Source organism: Pan paniscus, chromosome 20 (genome assembly GCF_029289425.2).
Source record: "Pan paniscus chromosome 20, NHGRI_mPanPan1-v2.0_pri, whole genome shotgun sequence".
Lineage (NCBI taxonomy): Eukaryota > Metazoa > Chordata > Mammalia > Primates > Hominidae > Pan > Pan paniscus.
The window spans coordinates 19,572,882-19,593,846 of record NC_073269.2 but is presented as its reverse complement, the minus strand read 5'-3'; the positions used below and the strand labels follow the sequence as shown (position 1 = coordinate 19,593,846).

Below are 20,965 nucleotides of genomic sequence, written 5' to 3'. Positions count from 1 at the left end.
GATCAAGACCAACCTGGCTAACACCGTGAAACCCCCGCCTCTACTAAAAATACAAAAATTAGCCGGGCGTGGTGGCGGGCGCCTGTAGTCCCAGCTACTCAGGAGGCTGAGGCAGGAGAATGGCATGAACCCAGGAGGCGGAGCTTGCAGTGAGCCGATATCACACCACTGCACTCCAGCCTGGGCAACAGAGCGAGACTCTGTCTCAAAAAAAAAAAAAAAATGAGATTGCTCCACATGTGAAGCTGTGGAAAAAATTCTCAGGCAAAATTTTACATGAAAACCAAAGAACAGAGCGGTATGTGTAATATGTTCCTATAACGTAAAGAAAAATGATGCACATATGTGTGTATATGGATTGGTATTTTTCTGAAAAGTATACAATAAGCAGTAGACAGCTCAGAATCTGGGGTAATAAGAGACTTATTGTTGGATTTTTTTTCAATTCTGTGAATTTATCATTTTCATAAGTAATGAAGCCTAAAGAAAAAATACCTTAACATATACCACGATCAGAATCTCCCTCCCATGGTACCATACAAATTCAAATTTTTTTGTCCTTTTGTTTTAGAGACAGAGCCTCACTCTGTCACCCAGGCTGCCGTGTAATGACATGACCACGACTCATTGCAGCCTCAAACTCCTGGGCTGAAGCAATCCTCCCGCTTCAGCCTCCAGAGTAGCTGGGACTACAGGCACATGCCACCATGCCTGGCTAATTTTTTAATTATTTTTTATAGCAATAGTGTCTTGCTATGTTACCCAGGCTGCTCTCCAACTCCTAGCCTCAAGGAATCCTCCTACCTGGGCCTCCCAAAGCACTGGAATTACAGATGTCAACAGGCGTGCTCACCATGCCTCTCACAGTGGTGAGATCACAATGGCGCGATCTCGGCTCACTGCAACCTCCGCCTCCCGGATTCAAGCCATTCTCCTGCCTCAGCCCCCTGAGTAGCTGGGATTACAGGCATGCGCCACTACGCCTGGCTAATTTTGTATTTTTAGTAGAGACGGGGTTTCACCATGTTGGTCAGGCTGGTCTCGAACTCCTGACCTCAGGTGATCCACCCGCCTCAGCCTCCCAAAGTGCTGGAATTACAGGCACCTGCCACCACACCCGGCTAATTTTTGTATTTTTTAGTAGAGACAGGGTTTCACCATGTGAAAATCCTCACCAGGCGGAGTGAGCCACCATGCCTGGCCACTCTAATTTTTCAACGTGCTTAGATCTCACAAGCGGAAAAGGCACAGGCCTCCTCAGCCTTGAGAGGCCCTGCCCAGAGGCGAGGCCTCATTATTATTATTATTTACATATATAATATGTCAGGGGAGTGGGGGGCTGGGGGAGGGATAGCATTAGGAGAAATACCTAATGTAAATGGGTGCAGCAAACCAACGTGGCACATGTATACCTATGTAACAAATATATATATTTGTTTTGAAATGGAATCTCCCTCTGTCACCCAGGCTGGAGTGCAGTGGCACGATCTCGGCTCACTGCAGTCTCTGCCTCACAGGTTCAAACAATTCTCCTGCCTCAGCCTCCTGAGTAGCTAGGATTATAGGCATGCGCCACCACGCCTGGCTATTTTTGGTATTTTTAGTAGAAATGGGGTTTCAGTATGTTGGCCAGGCTGCTCTTGAACTCCTGACCTCAGGTGATCAAGAGGCAGGGCCTAATTATAACAGGAGAGTTTGTGACCCCAGTCCATTTAACCTGCCTCTCTTCTCCCTGCAGCTTCCTGTGCTAAGTGCCCCCCAAATGCTTCCTGTGTCAATAACACTCACTGCACCTGCGACCATGGATATACTTCTGGATCTGGGCAGAAACTATTCACACTCCCCTTGGAGACATGTAACGGTAAAGAAGTATTATTTTTTATTATTATTATTATTTTATTATCATTATTATTAGAGACAGGGTCTTGCTCTGTTGCCCAGGCTGGACTGCTGTGGCATGATCAAAGCTCACCGCAAGCTGGACACAGTTGCTCAAGCCTGTAATCCCAGCACTTGGGGAGGCCTAGGTGGGCAGATCACTTGAGGTCAGGAGTTCGAAACCAGTCTGGCCAACATGACAAAACCCCATCTCTACTAAAAATACAAAAATTTGCCGGGCATGGTGTGGGGCGCTTATAATCTCAGCTACTCAAGAGGCTGAGGCATGAGAATAGCTTGAACCTGGGAGGCAGAGGTTGCAGTGAACCGAGATTGCACCACTGCACTCCAGCCTGGGCGACAGATCGAGACTCTGATCAAGATAAATAAAAACACTCACTGCAGCCTCCAACTCCTGGGATCAAGCCTCTCAAGTAGCTGCAACTACAGGCGTGCCACCATGCCCAGCTAATTTTTTTTTTTTTTTTTTTTTTTGTAGAGATGGGTTATTACTATATTGTCCAGGCTGGTCTCAAACTCCTGAGCTCAAGCAATCCTCCTGCCTCGGCCTCCCAAAGTGCTGGGATTACAGGCGTGAACCCTGCACCTGGCCAGGGATAATTTGCAAGTTATCCAGAAGCAGGAGCAAAAGGGAGACAAAATGGGGGCTGTTTTGGAAACTTGGCCGTTCATTTAAGATAGTTTCTTGTTTCAGCCAGGCATGGTGGCTCACGCCTGTAATCCCAGTTCTTTGGGAAGCCAAGGCAGGTGGATCACCTGAGGTCAGGAGTTTGAGACCAGCCTGGCCAACGTAGTGAAACCCCGTGTCTACTAAAAATACAAAAATCAGCCGGGCATGGTGGTGCATGCCTGTAATCCCAGTTACTCGGGAGGCTGAGGCAGGAGAATCGCTTGAACTCAGGAGGCAGAAGTTGCAGTGAGCCGAGATCCTGCCATTGCACTCCAGCATGGATGACAGAGCGAGACTCCGTCTCAAAAAGAAAAGATAGTTTCTTGTTTCATTTCGCGACTGCCCTCTCAGTGTTTCCTGGGATCCCCTCCCAAATAAAGTACTTATACTTATATTCTCGTCTCATTGTCTGCTTCCTGGAGAACCCCACCAAAGTCAATGAAGAAAGCGAAAAACCAAGATAACCATTACCTAAACTGATTTGTCTCGGAAAGCCAGGACAGACCATGGGGGAAAGAGCACAACTCCTGACACATAGTAGATGCTCAACAAATCTTTGCTGAATGAATGACCCAATTGCTTCTTTGTGTTCCAGACATTAATGAATGTATACCACCCTATAGTGTATATTGTGGATTTAACGCTGTGTGTCACAATGTCGAAGGAAGTTTCTACTGTCAATGTGTCCCAGGATATAGACTGCATTCTGGGAATGAACAATTCAGTAATTCCAATGAGAACACCTGTCAGGGTAAGAACATTTTTGTCCTCCTGCCTTCCTTCCTCTGTTGTTGTTTTTTTGTTTGTTTGTTTTGTTTTGTTTTGTTTTGAGACAGAGTCTCGCTCTGTAGCCCAGGCTGGAGTGCAGTGGCTGAAACCTCCGCCTCCCGGGCTCAAGCGATTCTCCTGTCTCAGCCTCCCAAGTAGCTGAGATTACAGACGTGCACCACGACGCCCAGCTAATTTTTCTTGATCCACGTGCCTCATCCTCCCAAAGTGCTGGGACTTTTTACAGGCGGCAGTCCTTCCTCATTTTTTATTGAATCTAACATCAGAAAAGACGTATTTGTTGTGGGACCAGGATGTGGTTTTTATTTTCTGCAGGGAACTACAAGGAAAGAAGGAAGTTCAAGTTGAGGGAAATAAGGGGGTGAGAAAGGGAACTGTAGTTTGGAGATGGAGGATGTGACAAGGTGGTGACTGAGACCACATTCTTTGAATTGCAAGGAAGAGAAACTCACTCAGGCTAACAGGCCAAAAAATGGGTTTATGAAAATGATTCGTAGCCATGCCCTGCAAGGACAGGAATGCAGCTGGGCTTCTGGAATTAACTAAAACTGGGAACTCGACACCCCCAGGGTGCATCTCCTAGTCCCTGTCTCTAAACATCTTTGGATCTGCTCCTTCCTTCTCTTTCACTGCAGGCTGGCTTTCTCTGCTTCCTAGACCACAGGACAGAAAATATGACCACTGGCTGGGAGGGGTGGCTCACGCCTGTAATCCCAATACTTTGGGAGGCCAAGGCGGGCAGATCACTCGAGACCGGGAGTTCAAGACCAGCATGGCCAACATGGCGAAACCCCATTTCTACTAAAAATACAAAAATTAGCTGGGTGTGGTGGCGGGTGCCTGTAATCCCAGCTACTCAGGAGGGTGAAGCACAAGAATTGCTTGATCCTGGGAAGCAGAGGTGGCAGTAAGACAAGATCACGCCACTGCACCCCAGCCTGGGTGACAGAGTGAAACTCTGTCTCTAAAAAAAAAAAAAAGGAAATATGACCACCAACCCGCTCCAGATCTTATCATTTTTTTTGCCCCAACCAACCAAAGAGAGATCAGTTGACTCTCTCTCTGAGACCCCATTGCAAATTCTTTGGGAATGAATACATTGGCCCAGTTTGAGCCCCATGTGCACCCGTGGATCCGTGTCCAGGGAGAGATACTGTGTCATGTAAACATGACCACTCGCATGGAAAACATGGATGGGAAAGTCTATATGAGAAAAGAGATGAGACTTGGTAGACCACGCATGAGGTATTGACTACTGTAGGGATAATAAGAGAGAAACTTTCTTTTTTTTTTTTTCAGAGATGGGCTCTCACTCTGTCACCCAGGCTGGAGTGCAGTGGCACAATCATTGCACACTGCAGCCTTGAACTTCCAGGCTCAATCCTCCCACCTCAGCCTCCTGAGTGGCTGAGATTATAGGTATGAGCCACCATACCTGGCTAATTTATTCGTTTTTTGTAGAGATGGGGTTCTCACTATGTCGCCCAGGCTGATCTCAAACTCCTGGTCTCAAGCGATCCTCCTGCCTTGGCCTCCCAAAGTGCTGGGATTATAGGCATAAGCCACAGCACTCAGCCGTAAATCTGTCTTTTACTAAGCAATGCGCACCTCTATTGACAGTGTAGAAGCAGACTGTGATTCTACCTGGGTTCTGATGTTAATCTCTTAAACTTGTCTTATTTTACAAAAAAGGAAAATGCCTTTGGTTGTTTTCCTAATGTTAAGAACTCTGCACCGTCCTTTTATAAAGACTGAGCCCATTTGGGGTTCGTTATTACCAAGGCTGGCAGCTCTAAGCAACAGACACCCCCACCCAATGATAAAGGGTGCAGCTTTGGTTCAAAAGGGCAGTTTTCTACAATAAATACGGTTTCCTATAACAAACATATTCTAGACTCAGGGTTGTAAGTCAAAGTTCTTGAACTCTTAAGATAAAATGTTCAGTATTAAAACAAAGCTGTTTGTGCTTTTAAGCAAATAGACTGAGCTGAAAACCAAAATTTAGAATAAGTACAGATTTAACCTCAGCATGATGATAAAAGATATGTAAACATTTGCTAGACTTTCCTTGTCTTTTTTTTTTTTTTTTTTTTTCTCCAGAGACAGAGTCTCGCTCTGTCTCCCAGGCTGGAGTGCAGTGGTGTCATTTCGGCTCACTGCAACCTTTGCCTCCTAGGTTCAAGAGATTCTCCTGCCTCAGCCTCCCGAGTAGCTGGGATTACAGGCACCCGCCAACATGCCCAGCTAATTTTTGTATTTTTAGTAGAGACAGGGTTTTGCCATGTTGGCCAGGCTGGTCTCGAATGCCTAGGCTCATGTGATCCTCCTGCCTCAGCCTCCCAAGCAGCTGGGACTACAGGTGCACCCTTCCTCAAATTTCTAAAGCAGAGATGTCCTCACTAAGCACAGAAACCAACACAAAAGTCTTCATTAACAGCTGATGACCAGACATTGATGCTTCTGTTTCGGTTATCGTTCCCAGCCAGGCTGACTTTAAACACAAGAGGCTTCTAATTTTCTGTTTTCTCGGACATTTCAGTTCTAATTTCCAATCAAGATGGAATAAAAGAATTTGGAGGCCAGGCACGGTGGCTCACGCCTGTAATCCTTGCATTTTAGGAGGCCAAGGCGGGTGGATTGCCTGAGGTCAGGAATTTGAGATCAGCCTGGCCAACATGGCGAAACCCCATCTCTACAAAAAATACCAAAAAAAAAAAAATTTAGCCAGGTCTGGTGGTACACACCTACAGTCCCAGCTACTTGGGGGACTGAGGTGGAGGATTGCTTGAGCCCAGAACATTGAGATTGCAGTGAGCCAAGACTGTGCCACTGCACTCCAGCCTGGGCAGCAGAATGAGACCCTGTCTTAAAAAAAAAAAAGGGAAAAAAAAAAAAAAAGCCAGGTGCAATGGCTCATGCCTGTAATCCCAGCCGTCTGGGAGGCTGAGGCAGGCGAATCATGAGGTCAAGAGTTTGAGACCAGCCTGGCCAACGTGGTGAAACCCCATCTCTACTAAAAATACAAAAATTAGCCATGCCTGGAGGTGCTTGCCTATAATCCCAGCTACTCAGGAGGCTGAGGCAGGAGAATCACTTGAACCCAGGAGGTGAAGTTTGCAGTGAGCCGAGGTCGCACCATTGCACTCCAGCCTGGGCAACAGAGTGAGACTCTGTCTCAAAATAAAAATAAAAAATAAAAATTTTTTTAAATAAAATTTAAAAATTTTTAAAAATCAACAAACAACAGATAAAGACTATGAGTTCAGGCTTTCACCTTCTAGGTGCAAAGTTGCCCATCCCATTACTTACCCCACCTGCCCACCCCTCTGCCTGGTCACTCTCAGTTCCAATAGTAACTCCATCATGATGTCTTTTGCAGACACCACCTCCTCAAAGACAACCCAGGGCAGGAAAGAGGTGAGTGGAGGCTGATCCCCAGACCCTACCCAGGTAACAAACATCAGTAACAAATATTTACAAAGCCCAAAGTGAGCAAATGGGGATTGATTTAGGACAAAATATATATTATATATAAATATATAATGTATTATTTAGGACAAAGAATATGTTATATATAAATACATAATATATTATTACCATATAATATCATATTACTACACAATAGTACATATTTATATATTATATACAATTATATATTATGTATAATTGTGGTATGTATACATATATCTATAGATAGATAGATACAGCTATACCATTAGGTATACCACTATATATGTATCATTATCCAGCTCACTATAGATATATCTCTATATATACAGTTGAACAACACACATTTGAACTGCGGGGATCCACTTACACGAGGACAGTTTTCAACCAAATGTGAATCAAAACTACAGTATTGCCAGGCTTGGCGTGGTGGCTCACGCCTGTAATCCCAGCACTTTGGGAGGCCGAGGTAGGCATGTTACTTGAGGTCAGGAGTTCGAGACCAGCCTGGCCAACATGGTGAAACCTCATCTCTACTAAAAATACAAAAATTAGCCAGGTATGATGGCACATGCCTGCAATCCCAGCAACCCCAGAGGCTGAGGCAGGAGAATCACTTGAATCCAGGAGGCAGAGGTTGTGGTGAGTGGAGATGTTGCCACTGCACTCCAGCCTGGGTGACAGAGCAAGACTCCGTCTCAAAAAAAAAAAAATATATATATATATATATATATATATAGGCAGGATGCAAAACTCGCAAAGAGGAAGCACTGACTTTTCATGAGTGAGTTCCATGGGTCTTGAGTATGCATGGATTGGATTTGAGCATATATGGACGATCCTGGAACCAATGCCATGCGTATACCAAGAGGGCTCTGTATCTGTATCTACTTATAGATATAGGTATAGATAGACACACACAGTGTGCGTGTACGTACATACATATGACAGTGTGTGAGTGTGTGTGTGTGAGCGTGTGTGTGTTGCCATCTAAAGACAGGAATCTATCCCAGACCAAGAAAGACAGGCCAAGAGAGAGTACATTAAGGCCTGCTGCACTGCTGCAAAAGACATCCAAGTATCCAATGGTATCCATTATTGTCTCCAGCCAACTGACGGCATTTATATAAATATGTGATTACATCATGTAATCAATCCCTAGACTGTGAGCTTTTTGAGGAAGGGAATAAGACCAACCCCAAATTAGGAGTTCAAGGAATGATCACTGAAGTAATGAACAAATAAAGAATCAAGTAATCAGGCCGGGCATGGCGGCTAACGCCTGTAATCCCAGCACTTTGGGAGGTGGGTGGATCACCTGAGGTCAGAAGTTCAAGACCAGCCTGGCCAACATGATGAAACCCCCATGTCTACAAAAAACACAAAAATTAGCCGGGCATGGGGGCGCATGCCTGTAATCCCAGCTACTCAGGGGGCTGAAGCAGGAGAATCACTTGAACCCAGGAGGCAGAGGTTGCAGTGAGCTGAGATCACGCCACTGCACTCCAGCCTGGGCAACAGAGTAAGACTCCATCTCAAAAATAAATAAATAAATACATAATGATATAGGAGTTAAGAAGAAATTACTTAGGCAGATGTTGAGGGTACGGAAGTCCTCAGTGAGGTTTTCCTTTTAATGAAGAGCAGCCCCAGATTTTCTTTTCTAACAAAGAGCAGCCTGTAAAATCGAGCTGCGGACATAGACAAGCAAGCTGGAAGCTTATGGGTCAATGCCAGCAGCTGTGCCAATAAGAAAAGGCTGCCTGGGACTAGACATGATCAAAATGGCAGCTCCATCTTCCCTTCTCTTTGCCAGTCACGTGTACAGTAAGGAGCAGACAAGATGGTACTGGCCAAGTGGGTAGGGCAACCAGCCTTCCCCGAGCAGTAAGTAAATGTCGCACCTGGCCCAACCAATCTGTGGGCCCTACATAATTCAGACACCGCCTCCTCAGCCTGACTATAAAATCTAGTGCCTGAATATAAAATCTAGTCGGTGAGCAGGATTTTGCTTTCTTTCGGGTATCCCTCTCTCTCGCAAGGGAGAGAGCTGTTCTACTTTCTTTTTTTTTTTTTTTTTTGAGATGGAGTCTCGCTCTGTCGCCCAGGCTGGAGTGCAGTGATGCGATCTCGGCTCACTACAACATCTGCCTCCTCTGCCTTCCAGGTTCAAGCGATTCTCCTGCCTCAGCATCCCAACTAGCTGGGATTACAGGCACGCGCCACCATGCCCGGCTAATTTTGTATTTTCAGTAGAGATGGGGTTTCACCATGTTGGTCAGACTGGTCTTGAACTCCTGACCTCAGATGATCCACCCCCATCGGCCTTCCAAAGTTCTGGGATTACAGGCATGAGCCACCGCGCCCTGCCCTCTTTTCTTTTTCTTTTGCCTATTAAACCTCCACTCCTAAACTCACTCCTCGTGTGTGTCCATGTCCTTCATCTTGGCGCAAGATGACAAACTCTGGGCATTTACCCCAGACAGTGACGCTGCTTCAATAGTGGCAACCACTCCCTTGTTGCGACAGTGACAACCGAAAATGTCTCCAGCCATCGCCACATGTGCCCTGTGGAGGGAGTAGCAGAATCGCCCCCCAGCTGAGAACCACTGGTCTATTTCTAACAAACTTATCACTACCTTGTTGGCAAAAAACGTTAATAATAACTAACCCAATCAGGCACGGTAGCTCACTCCTATAATCCCATCACTTTGGAAGGCCAAGGCAGGAGAATCGTTTGAGCCCAGGAGTTCCAGACCAGCCTGGGCAACGTAGCAAGACCCTGTCTATACAAAAAAAAAAAAATTAAAAAGTTAAGCAAGCATGGCGGTGTGCACCTGTAATCCCAGCTACTCAGGAGACTGAAGCATGAGAATCACTTGAACCCAGGAGCTGGAGGCTGCAGTGAGCCAAGATCCCACCACTGCACTCTAGCCTGGGCGACAGAGCAATAGTCTGTCTCAAAAATAATAATAGTGACTCACCCTTACATAGCTTTTACCAGATACAGACAGTGTCCTAAAAGAAGAGCATCTGTTAACTCATTTAATCCTCCAGAAAAACCCTTTGAGTTCCTCTTCCTGTCGTGGGGCACAGAGTGATTGAGTGACTTGCCCGAGGTCACAAACCTGGGACATGATGAAGTGCCAGGATTTGAACGTGGTTCCTCCAGCTCCAGAGCCTGCTTTCTCATGCTTTCTACTGTTCTTTTGGATATGGGACTTACCAGATAACATTTTTAAAAAATGAAAATTCTTTATGTCTTCAAAGCTGCAAAAGATTGTGGACAAATTTGAGTCACTTCTCACCAATCAGACTTTATGGAGAACAGAAGGGAAACAAGAAATCTCATCCACAGCTACCATTATTCTCCGGGATGTGGAATCGAAAGTTCTAGAAACTGCCTTGAAAGCTCCAGAACAAAAAGTCCTGAAAATCCAAAATGATAGTGTAGGTAAGACAATAATGAGGCCTGATACACCCTGGGGACTGGTTAGCAGCTGGGATCTGGGTTAGGCAATTAGAAAAAAAAAAATTGAATACACCACATGAGTCCCTTTATATAAATTACAAAAATTTATATAAATTCTAGAAAACGCAAACTTATCTAGAGTGACAGGGAGGGGCAGGAGGGAGGGGTGGCAGAGGCATGAGAAAATCTGGGGAAACTATTAGGGGTGATGGAAATCTTCCTGCCTTGATTGTGGTGTTGATTTCAGAGGTGTGTGCACCCAACAAAACTCACCAGATTGTACACTTTAATATGTGCAGTTGGTTAGACATTATACCTCAATAAAGTTGCTTATTCAGAAGATTGCCAATAGTTTCCAATCCCAGGTCTGGAATTTTCACTTAAATGTAGTTTGAGGACCAGGCATGATGGCTCATGACTGTATTCCCAGCACTTTGGGAGGCTGAGGTGGGAGGGTTAATTCAGCCCAGGAGCTCAAGACCGGCCTGGGCAACATAGCGAGACCCCCATCTCTTTAAAAAAATTTTAAAATTTGCCAGGTGCAGTGGCTTGTACCTGTGGTCTCAGCTATTTGGGAGGCTGAGGGAGCGGATGGCTTGAGTCCAGGAGTTTGAGGGTGCAGTGAACTATGATCATGCCATTGCCACTCCAACCTGGATGACAGAACAAGAACCTGTCTCATTAAAAAAAAAAAAAAAAAAAAAACAGGTTTTGGGCTGGGCATGGTGGCTTACACCTATAATCCCAGCACTTTGGGAGGCCAAGGTGGGTGGATCACTTGAGGCCAGTAGTTTGAGACCAGCCTGGGCAACATGGTGAAACTTCATCTTTACTAAAAATACAGAAATTAGCCGGGTGTGGTAGCTCATGACTGTAATCCCAGCTACTCCGGAGGCTGAGGTGGGAGAATCACTTGAACCGGGGAGGCAGAGGTTGCAGTGAGCCGAGATCACATCACTGCACTCCAGCCTGGGTGACAGAGCAAGACTCCATCTTAAATTAAAAAAAAAAAAAAAACACACACACACACAGAGCAGGTTTTGAAAAAGTCAGTGCCTATTCTTCTTGGAAAACTGGAATCTAGATACTTTGGTTCAAAATTAAACCATTTTCCAGATTGCAAGTAAATCTCATCTCTCCTGATTTTGCCGCGTCCTAACTGTTTGATCTGAGACCAGTGCCCTCACCTCATTGGGCTTCATTCTCCTGTCAATAAAATGAGGATAATATTAGCTGGACATGGTGGTGTGCAAATGAGGTCCCAGCTACTTAGGAGGCTGAGGTGGGAGGATCGCTTGAGCCCAGGAGTTCGAGGCTGCAGTGAGCTGAGATTGCACCACTGCACTCCAGCCTGGACAACAGAGTGAGAGCCTGTCTCAAAAAAAATTTTTAATAGAGATAATGAAAGTGCATGTAATGCACTTAGGACTAGGATACCTCAGAAGCTAAACGACTCAAACTTTTAAGAAAGAAGAAAAACTACGGTAGTAATTGCTATAATTACGATTATTCTATCTTTCCACTCTTTAATATTATGAAATACTACCAAAATAGTGTCATTCTTTTTTACAGGAAACACCTAGTTTAATTTAGAAAATATTACATAATATAAAAACAAGTCAAATTGAGGTTTGATAAAAATAACACAGAGTAACAAGCGATAATGTAATGGATGATGAAATTAACATTGTGGGCAGGATGAGGTGGCACATCCTGTAATCCTAGCACTTTTGGAGGCTAAGGCAGGCGGATCACTTGAGGTCAGGAGTTCGAGATCAGCCTGGCCAACATGGTGAAACCCTGTTTCTACTAAAAAAATACAAAAAAAATTAGCCAGGCGTGGTGGTGCATGCCTGTAATCCCAGCTACTTGTGAGGCTGAGGAAGGAGAATCGCTTGAACCCGGGGGACAGAGGTTGCAGTTAGCTGAGAGCATGCCACTGCACTCCAGCCTGGGCAAAAGAGCAAGACTCCATCTCAAAAATAATAATAATAACAATAAATTCACTTACACTGAGCTCAAGAATTTCTATTCATTAAAACGTACTAAATGAATGAAACAGTAGGCCAAAAACATTAATACATAATTAGAGTAAATACTTGTAAACTTTTCAAAAACTGAGAGTCAATATTAGACAAACCAGTAGTAGTTTCTAGGATGTCATTAGTGTCATTCTTTTTTTTTTTTTTTTTTTTGAGATGGAGTCTCACTCTATTGCCCAGGCTGGAATGCAGTGGCATGATCTAGGACTCTGCCTCCTGGGTTCAAGCAATTCTCCTGCCTCAGCCTTCCTAGTAGCTGGGATTACAGGTGCCTGCCACCATGCCCAGCTAATTTTTGTGTATTAGTAGAATGGGGTTTCACCATGTTGGCCAGGCTGGTCTTGAACTCCTGACCTCAAGCAATCAACTGGCCTCAGCCTCCCAAAGTGCTGGGAATTCAGGCATGAGCCACTGCACCCAGCCATAAAATAGTGTCATTCTTGATGTGCTGTTTTGTTGCTTGCTTCTTTTTTTTTTTAACCTTTTAATATGCACAAAAGGAAATAGGAGAATAAAATCCCTGATGCACCCATCACCCAATTCAACAATTTCCATCTCACAGCCAGTCTTGGGTTGTCTGTTTTTAAGATACATATTTTCATGAGCTTAACATTTTTTAGCTTTATTAAGGTGTAACTGATAAAGAAAATTGTATATATTTAAGGTGTACAATAGGATGACTTGATATACATATATACTATGGAATGATCACCACAATCAAATTAGCTAACACATCCATCACTCACATGGTTACCTTTTTTCTCATGAGTTTTTCTTGATTGCAATTTATTTGTGACTTTATTTTTATTTGAAGCCCTGGTTCCCCACCACAGAGATATATCATCACTTATTTATTTATTTACTTACTTACTTATTTTTGAGACAGAGTCTCACTCCATCATCCAGGCTGGAGTGCAGTGGAGTGATCTCAGCTCACTGCAACCTCTGCCTCCCCAGTTCAAACTATTCTCGTGCCTCAGCCTCCCAAGTAGCTGAGATTACAGGTGCACACCACCATGCCCAGCTAATTTTTGTATTTTTAGTAGGGATGGGGTTTCACCATGTTGGCCAGGCTGGTCTTGAACTCCTGGCCTGAAGCAATCCACCTGCCATGGCCTCTCAAAGTGCTGGGATTACAAGCATGAGCCACTGTGCCCAGCCCATGTCATCACTTATTTAATCAATCACCTCTTGTTGAACATCTAGATAATCCCCCATTTTCCACCATTATCATCTAAGCTGCTATGAACTTTCTTGTAGCTAAATCTGCCCTCCATCCACAATCGTTTTCTGAGAATAAACTCCTAGAAATAGAACTGTATCTTCAAAGGTGTATGCTAAGAGCTGTTAGTTAAGAACTTGGTTTCAGGAATTAGAGTCTTACCTAACTTCTGACTTCAGTTTCCTCATCTATAGAGTTGTCCCTGATGAAGTTATAGGTTTATAAGGTGACATGTGTAAGGCTCTTAGCTCAGTGCCCGACACATCCTAGACATTCAGTATATGTGAGCCATTTATGTTGCTATGAACATTTTTTTTTTTAGAGGCAGCATCTCACTGTGTTTCCTGGGCTCGAATTCCTGGGCTCAAGCAATCCTTCTGCCTCAGCCTCTTGAGTAGTTGGGACTACAGGCATGCACCACCATGTCCTGTTCCTATGCATATTTTTAAAGTTTCTTACAATATCTCTAAGCCTGCCCATTGCTTTTCTTACCAGCTATTGAAACTCAAGTGATTACAGACAATTGCTCTGAAGAAAGAAAGACATTCAACTTGAACGTCCAAATGAACTCAATGGACATCCGTTGCAATGACATCATCCAGGGAGACACACAAGGTACGCCTGATGGCTGCATTCAGAATCCTTCACACAGAGCCATGTCATTGTGTGAGTCATGGGGAAACAAGCCCACTGGGCTCTCCCCTCATGGGCTTTTTACCCTCAAACTGCGATATTGGAGATTTTCCCTTTAAAAAAAAAAAAGACATTTTCCCAAAATGAAGGTTTTCTATTATTCAGTATGGGAGGGACTTTGCAATTTGGGATGGTTGGGGAGTGCTGTTCTGCCTGTGTCCCAGTTTGGGTTCACCCAGAAGCAAACCCTGAAAGAAGTGTGAGAAGTTTCTTTGGGAGGTGATCCCCAGGAACAACAGTGGGTGTATTCATCAGTGTTCTCCAGAGAATCACAACTAAAGAGCTGAAGAGTATAGGGTGTGGGGGGTGTGGGAAGAGAGGAGAGAGAGAGAGAGAGAGAGAGAAAGAGAGAGAGAGAGATGGAGACAGAGAGCAAGAGATGAGAGAGATGGAGAGAAACAGATGTGGAGAGGCAGACGGGTAGAGAGAGATGGAGAGAAAGATGGGGAGAGAGGTGGAAAGAGAGACATGGGGAGAGACAGATGGGAAGAGACAGATGGGGAGAGAAAGATGGAATTAGATGGGGAGAGAGATGTGGAAAGAGAGAGATGGGGACAGCGATGGAAATACAGAGATAGGGACAGCGATGGAATGAGAGAGAAGGGGAGAGAGATGGAAAGAGAGAAGGGAAGAGAGATGGAAAAAGATGGGGAGAGAGAGATGGAAAGAGAAAGATGAGAAAAGAGAGATGGGAGAGCGGTGGAAAGACAGAGATGGGGAGAGAAATAGAAAGGGAGAGAAATGGAAACAGAGAGAAGGGAAGAGAGATGGAAAGAGAGAGATGGGGACAGAGATGGAGAGGAGAGAGATGCCAAGAGAGAGATGGGGGAGAGAGATGGGGAGAGAGAGATAGGAAGAGAGGTGGAAAGAGAGAGATGAGGAGAGAGAGATGGAAAGAGAGAGATGAGGAGAGGGATGGAAAGAGAGAGATGAGGAGAGAGAGATGGAAAGAGAGAGATGAGGAGAGGGATGGAAAGAGAGAGATGGGGAGAGAGAGATCAAAAGCAAGAGATGGGGAGAGAGATGGGAAGAGAGGGATGGGGAGAGAGATGGAAAGAGAGAGATGGGGAGGGAGAGATGGAGAGAGAGATGGAAAGACAGAGATTGAAAGAGTGAGATGGGGAGAGAGATGGAAAGAGAGAGATGGGGAGAAAGAGACAGAGAGAGATGGAAAGAGAGAGATGGGGAGAAAGAGATGAAAAGAGGGATGGAGAGAGAGAGATGGAAAAAGAGAGATGGAGAGAGAGAGATTAAAAGAGAGAGATGGGGAGAAAGGTGGAAAGAGAGAGATGGGGAGAGAGAGATGAAATTAGAGAGATGGGGAGAGAGATGGAAAGAAAGAGATGGGGAGAGAGAGATGGAAAGAGAGATGGGGAGAGAGATGGAAAAAGAGAGATGGGCAGAGGGAGATCAAAAGCGAGAGATGGGAAGAGAGAGATCAAATGTGAGATGGAGAGATGGAAAGAAAGAGATGGGGAGAGAAAGATGGAAAGAGATAGATGGAAAGAGAGAGATGGGGAGAGAGAGATGAAAACAGAGAGAGGGAGAGAGGTGGAAAGAGAGAGATGGGGAGAGAGATGGAAAGAGAGAGATGTGGAGAGAGAGAGAGATGGGGAGAGAGATGGAAAGAGAGATGTGGAGAGAGAGAGAGATGGAATTCGAGAGATGGGGAGAAAGATGGAAAGAGAGAGATAGGGAGAGAGAGATGGAATTAGAGAGATGGGGAGGGAGATATGGAAAGAGAGAGATGTGGAAAGAGATCAAAAAAGAGATCGAAAGAGAGAGATGGGGAGAGAGAAATGGGGGAGAGAGATGGAAAGAGAGAGATGGGGAGAGAGAAGGAAAGAAAGAGATGAGGAGGGACGAGGAGAGGCATTTTAAAGAATTGGCTCACGTGACTATGGAAGGCCAACATGTCCAAAATCTGCAGGGTGGGCAGGCAGGCAGGAGACACGAGGAAGAACTGATAGTGCAGCTTGAATCCAAAGATAGTCTGAGGCCAGAACTACCTCTTTCTCAGGAGACCTTAGTCTGGTTTCTCTTGAGGCCTTCAACTGATTGGAGAAGGCCCACCCACATTATAGCAGGCAATCTGTTTTACTCAGTCTACTGATTTAAATATTAATCTCATCTTTACAACACCTTCACGGCAACATCCATGCCTCATGTCTGGGGACCATGGCCTAGCCAAGTGGACATGTAAAATGAACTATCACAGTAGGTAAGAGGCAAAGTAAGACAGGCAAGTAAAGGCAGCCAATGAGGTAGGTACCTGAGTGAGCAGCTTGCTGTTGGGGTACCTGGGGCTCAATCTCACTGAGTTGTCCCATTCGAGAAGAGGGAGCTAGGACGTCTGTCCATCTGCTCTGATCTATCATTGGTGGAGGGTTGCTCCAGGGGCTGAACTTTCAAGCTCTTCCAGCCTGTCCTCTGTGCAGGCCAAACACAGATTCACGCCCATGGAAGTTCCCAGGCAGAACCACCGATGCTTACAGCAGAATTCATCAGCATATTAAAGAAACCAAGAATGCCAGGGATTCAAGCCAGGGTGCCCACCATACCTACAGCCTTTGTAAGAAGCAATACATTATTATTCATTGTCTCAGTGTTACCCGACTTTGAAGTTTTCAGAAAATGCAAAAAGTGGGTTGTTTGTAGGAAAACATCTTTTTTTTTTTTTTTGTCTTTGAGATGGAGTCTCACTCTGTCACCCAGACTCGAGTGCAGTGGCATGATCGCAGCTTACTTCAGCCTCCGCCTCTTGGGTTCAAGTGATTCTCCAGCCTCAGCCATCCAAGTAGCTGGGATTACAAGCATGTGCCACCACAACCAGCTAATTTTTGTATTTTTAGTAGAGACAGGGTTTCACCACGTTGACCAGGCTGGTCTTGAACTTCTGACCTCAAGTGATCCACCCCCCCTCAGCCTCCCAAAGTGCTGGGGTTACAGGTGTGAGCCACCATGTCCGGCGCCAGCACTCTGTTAAAACGAATCCTCCAGGGATCACAGGATTTAAGCTCCATCTGAGAACAACTCTTCTAAAAAATGGCAGACCGGGCATGGTGGCTCATGCCTTTAATCCCAGCACTTTGGGAGACCAAGACATGTGGATCACCTGAGGTCAGGAGTCTGAGACCAGCCTGGCCAACATAGTGAAACCCTATCTCTACTAAAAAGACAAAAAATTAGCCAGGCATGGTGGTGAGTGCCTGTAATCCCAGCTACTTGGGAGGCTGAGGCAGGAGAATCACTTGAACCCGGGAGGCGGAGGTTGCAGTGAGCCAAGATCACGCCACTGCACTCCAGCCTGGCTGGGCGACAAGAGCGAGACTCCGTCTCAAAAAAAAAAAAAAGAAAGAAAGAAAGAAAAGGAAAGAAAAAAGATTCCATCTTTCTGTTTCCTCAGGTCCCAGTGCCATTGCCTTTATCTCATATTCTTCTTTTGGAAACATCATAAATGCAACTTTTTTTGAAGAGATGGATAAGAAAGATCAAGTGTATCTGAACTCTCAGGTTGTGAGTGCTGCTATCGGACCCAAAAGGAACGTGTCTCTCTCCAAGTCTGTGACGCTGACTTTCCAGCACGTGAAGGTGGGTCACAGGTATGATTTGAGCTTGTGGGTTCTCAAGGAGGCAGGCCAAACGATGTGTGTATCATCCCAGGCTGTGGTTCTAGACCCACCCTGTTCAGGGTCGTAGTCAGGAGCACCTGTCGCTATTGAGCATTTGAAATGTAGCTGGTCTGAATCGAGATTTTGAAGACAGTATTTCCAGATTTACATCTTGTAAATCAGCCTTTGAAGACTTAATAAGAAGAAAACAATTAGCTTGATTTAAACCAGGCAGGCTGGCATGCTCCTATAGTTCCAGCTACTCGGGAGGCTGAGGCAAGAGGATTGCTTGAGCCCAGGAGTTGGAGGCTGCAGTGAGCTATGATTGCACCACTGCACTCCAGCCTGGGGCACAGAGCAAGACACTGTCAGAAGAAGAAGAAAAACAGTAAGGAGAAGAAGAAAAGAAACAAAGAAACAAAGAGGAAAGAAGGAAGGAAGGAAGGAAGGAGGGAGGGAGGGAGGGAGGAAGGGAGGGAGGGAAGTGACTGAGAATTTCCCCAAACCAATGTCAAACACCAAACCACAGATCCAGGAGTTTCAGAGAACCAATAAGAATAAATGCAAAAAAAAAAAAAAGAATTAGCTAGATGTAATCATTCTACATGGTATGCAAATACAAGTATTATAAATCACACTGTATCCCATAAATATATACAATTATAATGTATAAATTAAAAATACATTTTTAAAAAGTAAATCAAAACAAAAAAAGAAAAGAAGAAAGGTCACACCTGTAATCCCAGCACTTTGGGAGGCCAAGGTGGGGGGATCATGAGGTCAAGTGATCGAATGGCCAACATCGTGAAACCCCATCTCTACTAAAAATACAAAAATTAGCTGGGCATGGTGGCACATGCCTGTAGTCCCAGCTACTTGGGAGGGTGAGGCAGGAGAATTGCTTGAACCCAGGAGGCGGAGGTTGCGGTGAGCCAAGATCGCGCCACTGCACTCCAGCCTGGCAACAGAGTCAGACTCCATCTCAGAAAAAAAGAAAGAAAAGAAGAAAGGAATGTAAAATATCTCCTTGATAATATCTATGTTGATTATATTTATTAATTTATACTGATATATTTAAAAGATACTATGTTGGATATAGTGGGTTAAATAAAATTTATTATTAAAGTTAATTGATCTATATCTTTACCTTTTTTGAGAAAGGGTCTCATTCTGTTGTCCAGGCTGGAGTGCAGTTGCACAATCATAGCTCACTACAGCCTCGAACTCCTGGGCTCAAGGGACTCTCCCACTTCAGCCTCCCCAGCAGCTGGAACTACAGGTGTGTGCCACCATGCCCAACTAATTTTATTTTTGGTAGAGAGGGGGACTCATAATGTTGTCCAGGCTGGTCTCAAACTCCTGGCCTCAAGCAACCCTCCCACCTCAGCTTCTTAAAACCCTGGAATTATAGGTATGAACGACTTCATCCGGCCTGTTTTTCTATTTTCTTTTTTTTTTTTTTTTCTTGTTTTGAGTCAGAGTCTCTGTCGCCCAGGCTGAAGTGCAGTGGTGCGATCTCAGCTCACTGCAACCTCCGCCTTCCAGGCCCAAACAATTCTCCTGCCTCAGCCTCCCAAGTAGCTGGGATTACGAGCAAGTGCCACCACACCTGGCTCATTTTTGTATTTTTAGTAGAGATGATGTCTGGCCATGTTGGACAAACTGGTCTCCAAGTCCTGACTTTAGGTGATCCACCCGCCTTGGCTTCCCAAAGTGCTGGGATTACAGTCATGAGCCACTGTGCCTGCCTTCAAAGGCTCATTTTATTCTCTCTCCTCATGACGTTTCTTTCCTATACCATGCCTTTCATTGCATGAGCAATTATTGTGTTGTAAGGGAGTAGAGACAAAATTGATTATACAACGACCAGGAACATTTGGCTTAGAGCGACTTTAGGGAAAAACATGAGAGCTTCAGATTCCACTGTTCTTTTTGTTTTTTTTTTTTTTCCTCCCATGGTTGGGGCAAGGTTCTAAAACCAAAGAAATCTCTTGAAAGTGTGGTTCCCAGGGAGCCTTTGCTTTATTTTATGTTACATAAAATCCCAAAAGAGCTGCGGTTATGGATCGGGGGTCCTGGTGGCCGCATAAAATAGAAATCAGGTACAGCGGCTCATGCCCGTAACCACAGCCCCTTGGGAGGCCAAGGCAGGAGGATTGCTTGAGGCCAGGAGTTCAAGACCAGCCTGGGCAATATGTTGAAACCCCATCTCTACTAAAAATACAAAAGTTAGCTGGGCATGGTGGTGCACAGTTGTAGTTCTAGCTACTCTGGAGGCTGAGATGGGAGGATCGTTTGAGCCAGGGAGGTCAAGGTGGCAGTGAGTTGTGACTGCGTCACGGCACTCCAGCCTGGGTGACAGAATGAGACCCCGTCTCAAAAACAAACAAACAAAACAGAAATCACCTAAGTCACTCTTCACACAGGTGCCTTAGCAGGTGGCACCCTGGCATAGGCCAACACTGAGAACTGTCCCTCCTGAGGAAAAAGACAATGAGCTGGCCAGATGCAGTGGCTCATGCCTGTATGATCCCAGCACTTTGGGAGGCAAAGGCAGGCAGATTGCTTGAGTCCAGGAGTTCGAGACCAGCCTGGGCAGCACAGTTGACCCTGTCTCTACAAAAAATACAAAAATTAGCCTGGTGTGGTACTGCACGTCTGTAATCCCAGCTACTCGGGAGGCTGAGGCAGGAGAATCGCTTGAACCCAGGAAGCGGAGGTTGCAGTGAGCCGAGATTGAGCCACTGCACTCCAGCCTGGGTAACAAAGCAAGATTTTGTCTCAAAAAAAAAAAAAAGAAAGAAAGAAAGACAAAGACAATGAGCCCTTTCTATTTTCTATTTTCAGATGAACCCCAGTACCAAAAAGGTCTTCTGTGTCTACTGGAAGAGCACAGGGCAGGGCAGCCAGTGGTCCAGGGATGGCTGCTTCCTGATACACATGAACAAGAGTCACACCATGTGTAATTGCAGTCACCTGTCCAGCTTTGCTGTCCTGATGGCCCTGACCAGCCAGGTATGACGTATATGTTTTATTCTTCCAGCAAATACTTTCTGAGCCCCTACTAAGTGGTAATAAGTGCTATTTTTTAAAAAAACTGAAAAAAGGCCGAGCATGGTG

The 20,965-nt window shown here is 45.1% G+C and overlaps 1 protein-coding gene across 2 annotated transcripts in view; it reads left to right on the top strand.

Annotated features, from left to right (window-relative positions):
• The first annotated feature begins 1,479 nt into the window (after window positions 1–1,479).
• The window catches only part of ADGRE3 (adhesion G protein-coupled receptor E3), a 49,700-nt gene continuing 30,214 nt past the window's right edge, over window positions 1,480–20,965 (top strand). Inside the window, exons 1-7 of one of the 2 annotated variants that reach the window (XM_063599968.1) lie at window positions 1,480–1,861; window positions 3,165–3,320; window positions 6,738–6,775; window positions 10,076–10,259; window positions 14,037–14,156; window positions 17,641–17,825; window positions 20,693–20,860. In XM_063599968.1, coding sequence (XP_063456038.1) covers window positions 14,105–14,156; window positions 17,641–17,825; window positions 20,693–20,860 — 405 coding nt within the window. In that variant the 5' untranslated portion in view covers window positions 1,480–1,861; window positions 3,165–3,320; window positions 6,738–6,775; window positions 10,076–10,259; window positions 14,037–14,104. The remainder of the gene's footprint in view (window positions 1,862–3,164; window positions 3,321–6,737; window positions 6,776–10,075; window positions 10,260–14,036; window positions 14,157–17,640; window positions 17,826–20,692; window positions 20,861–20,965) is intronic. The other variant, XM_063599969.1, reaches the window with a different exon arrangement.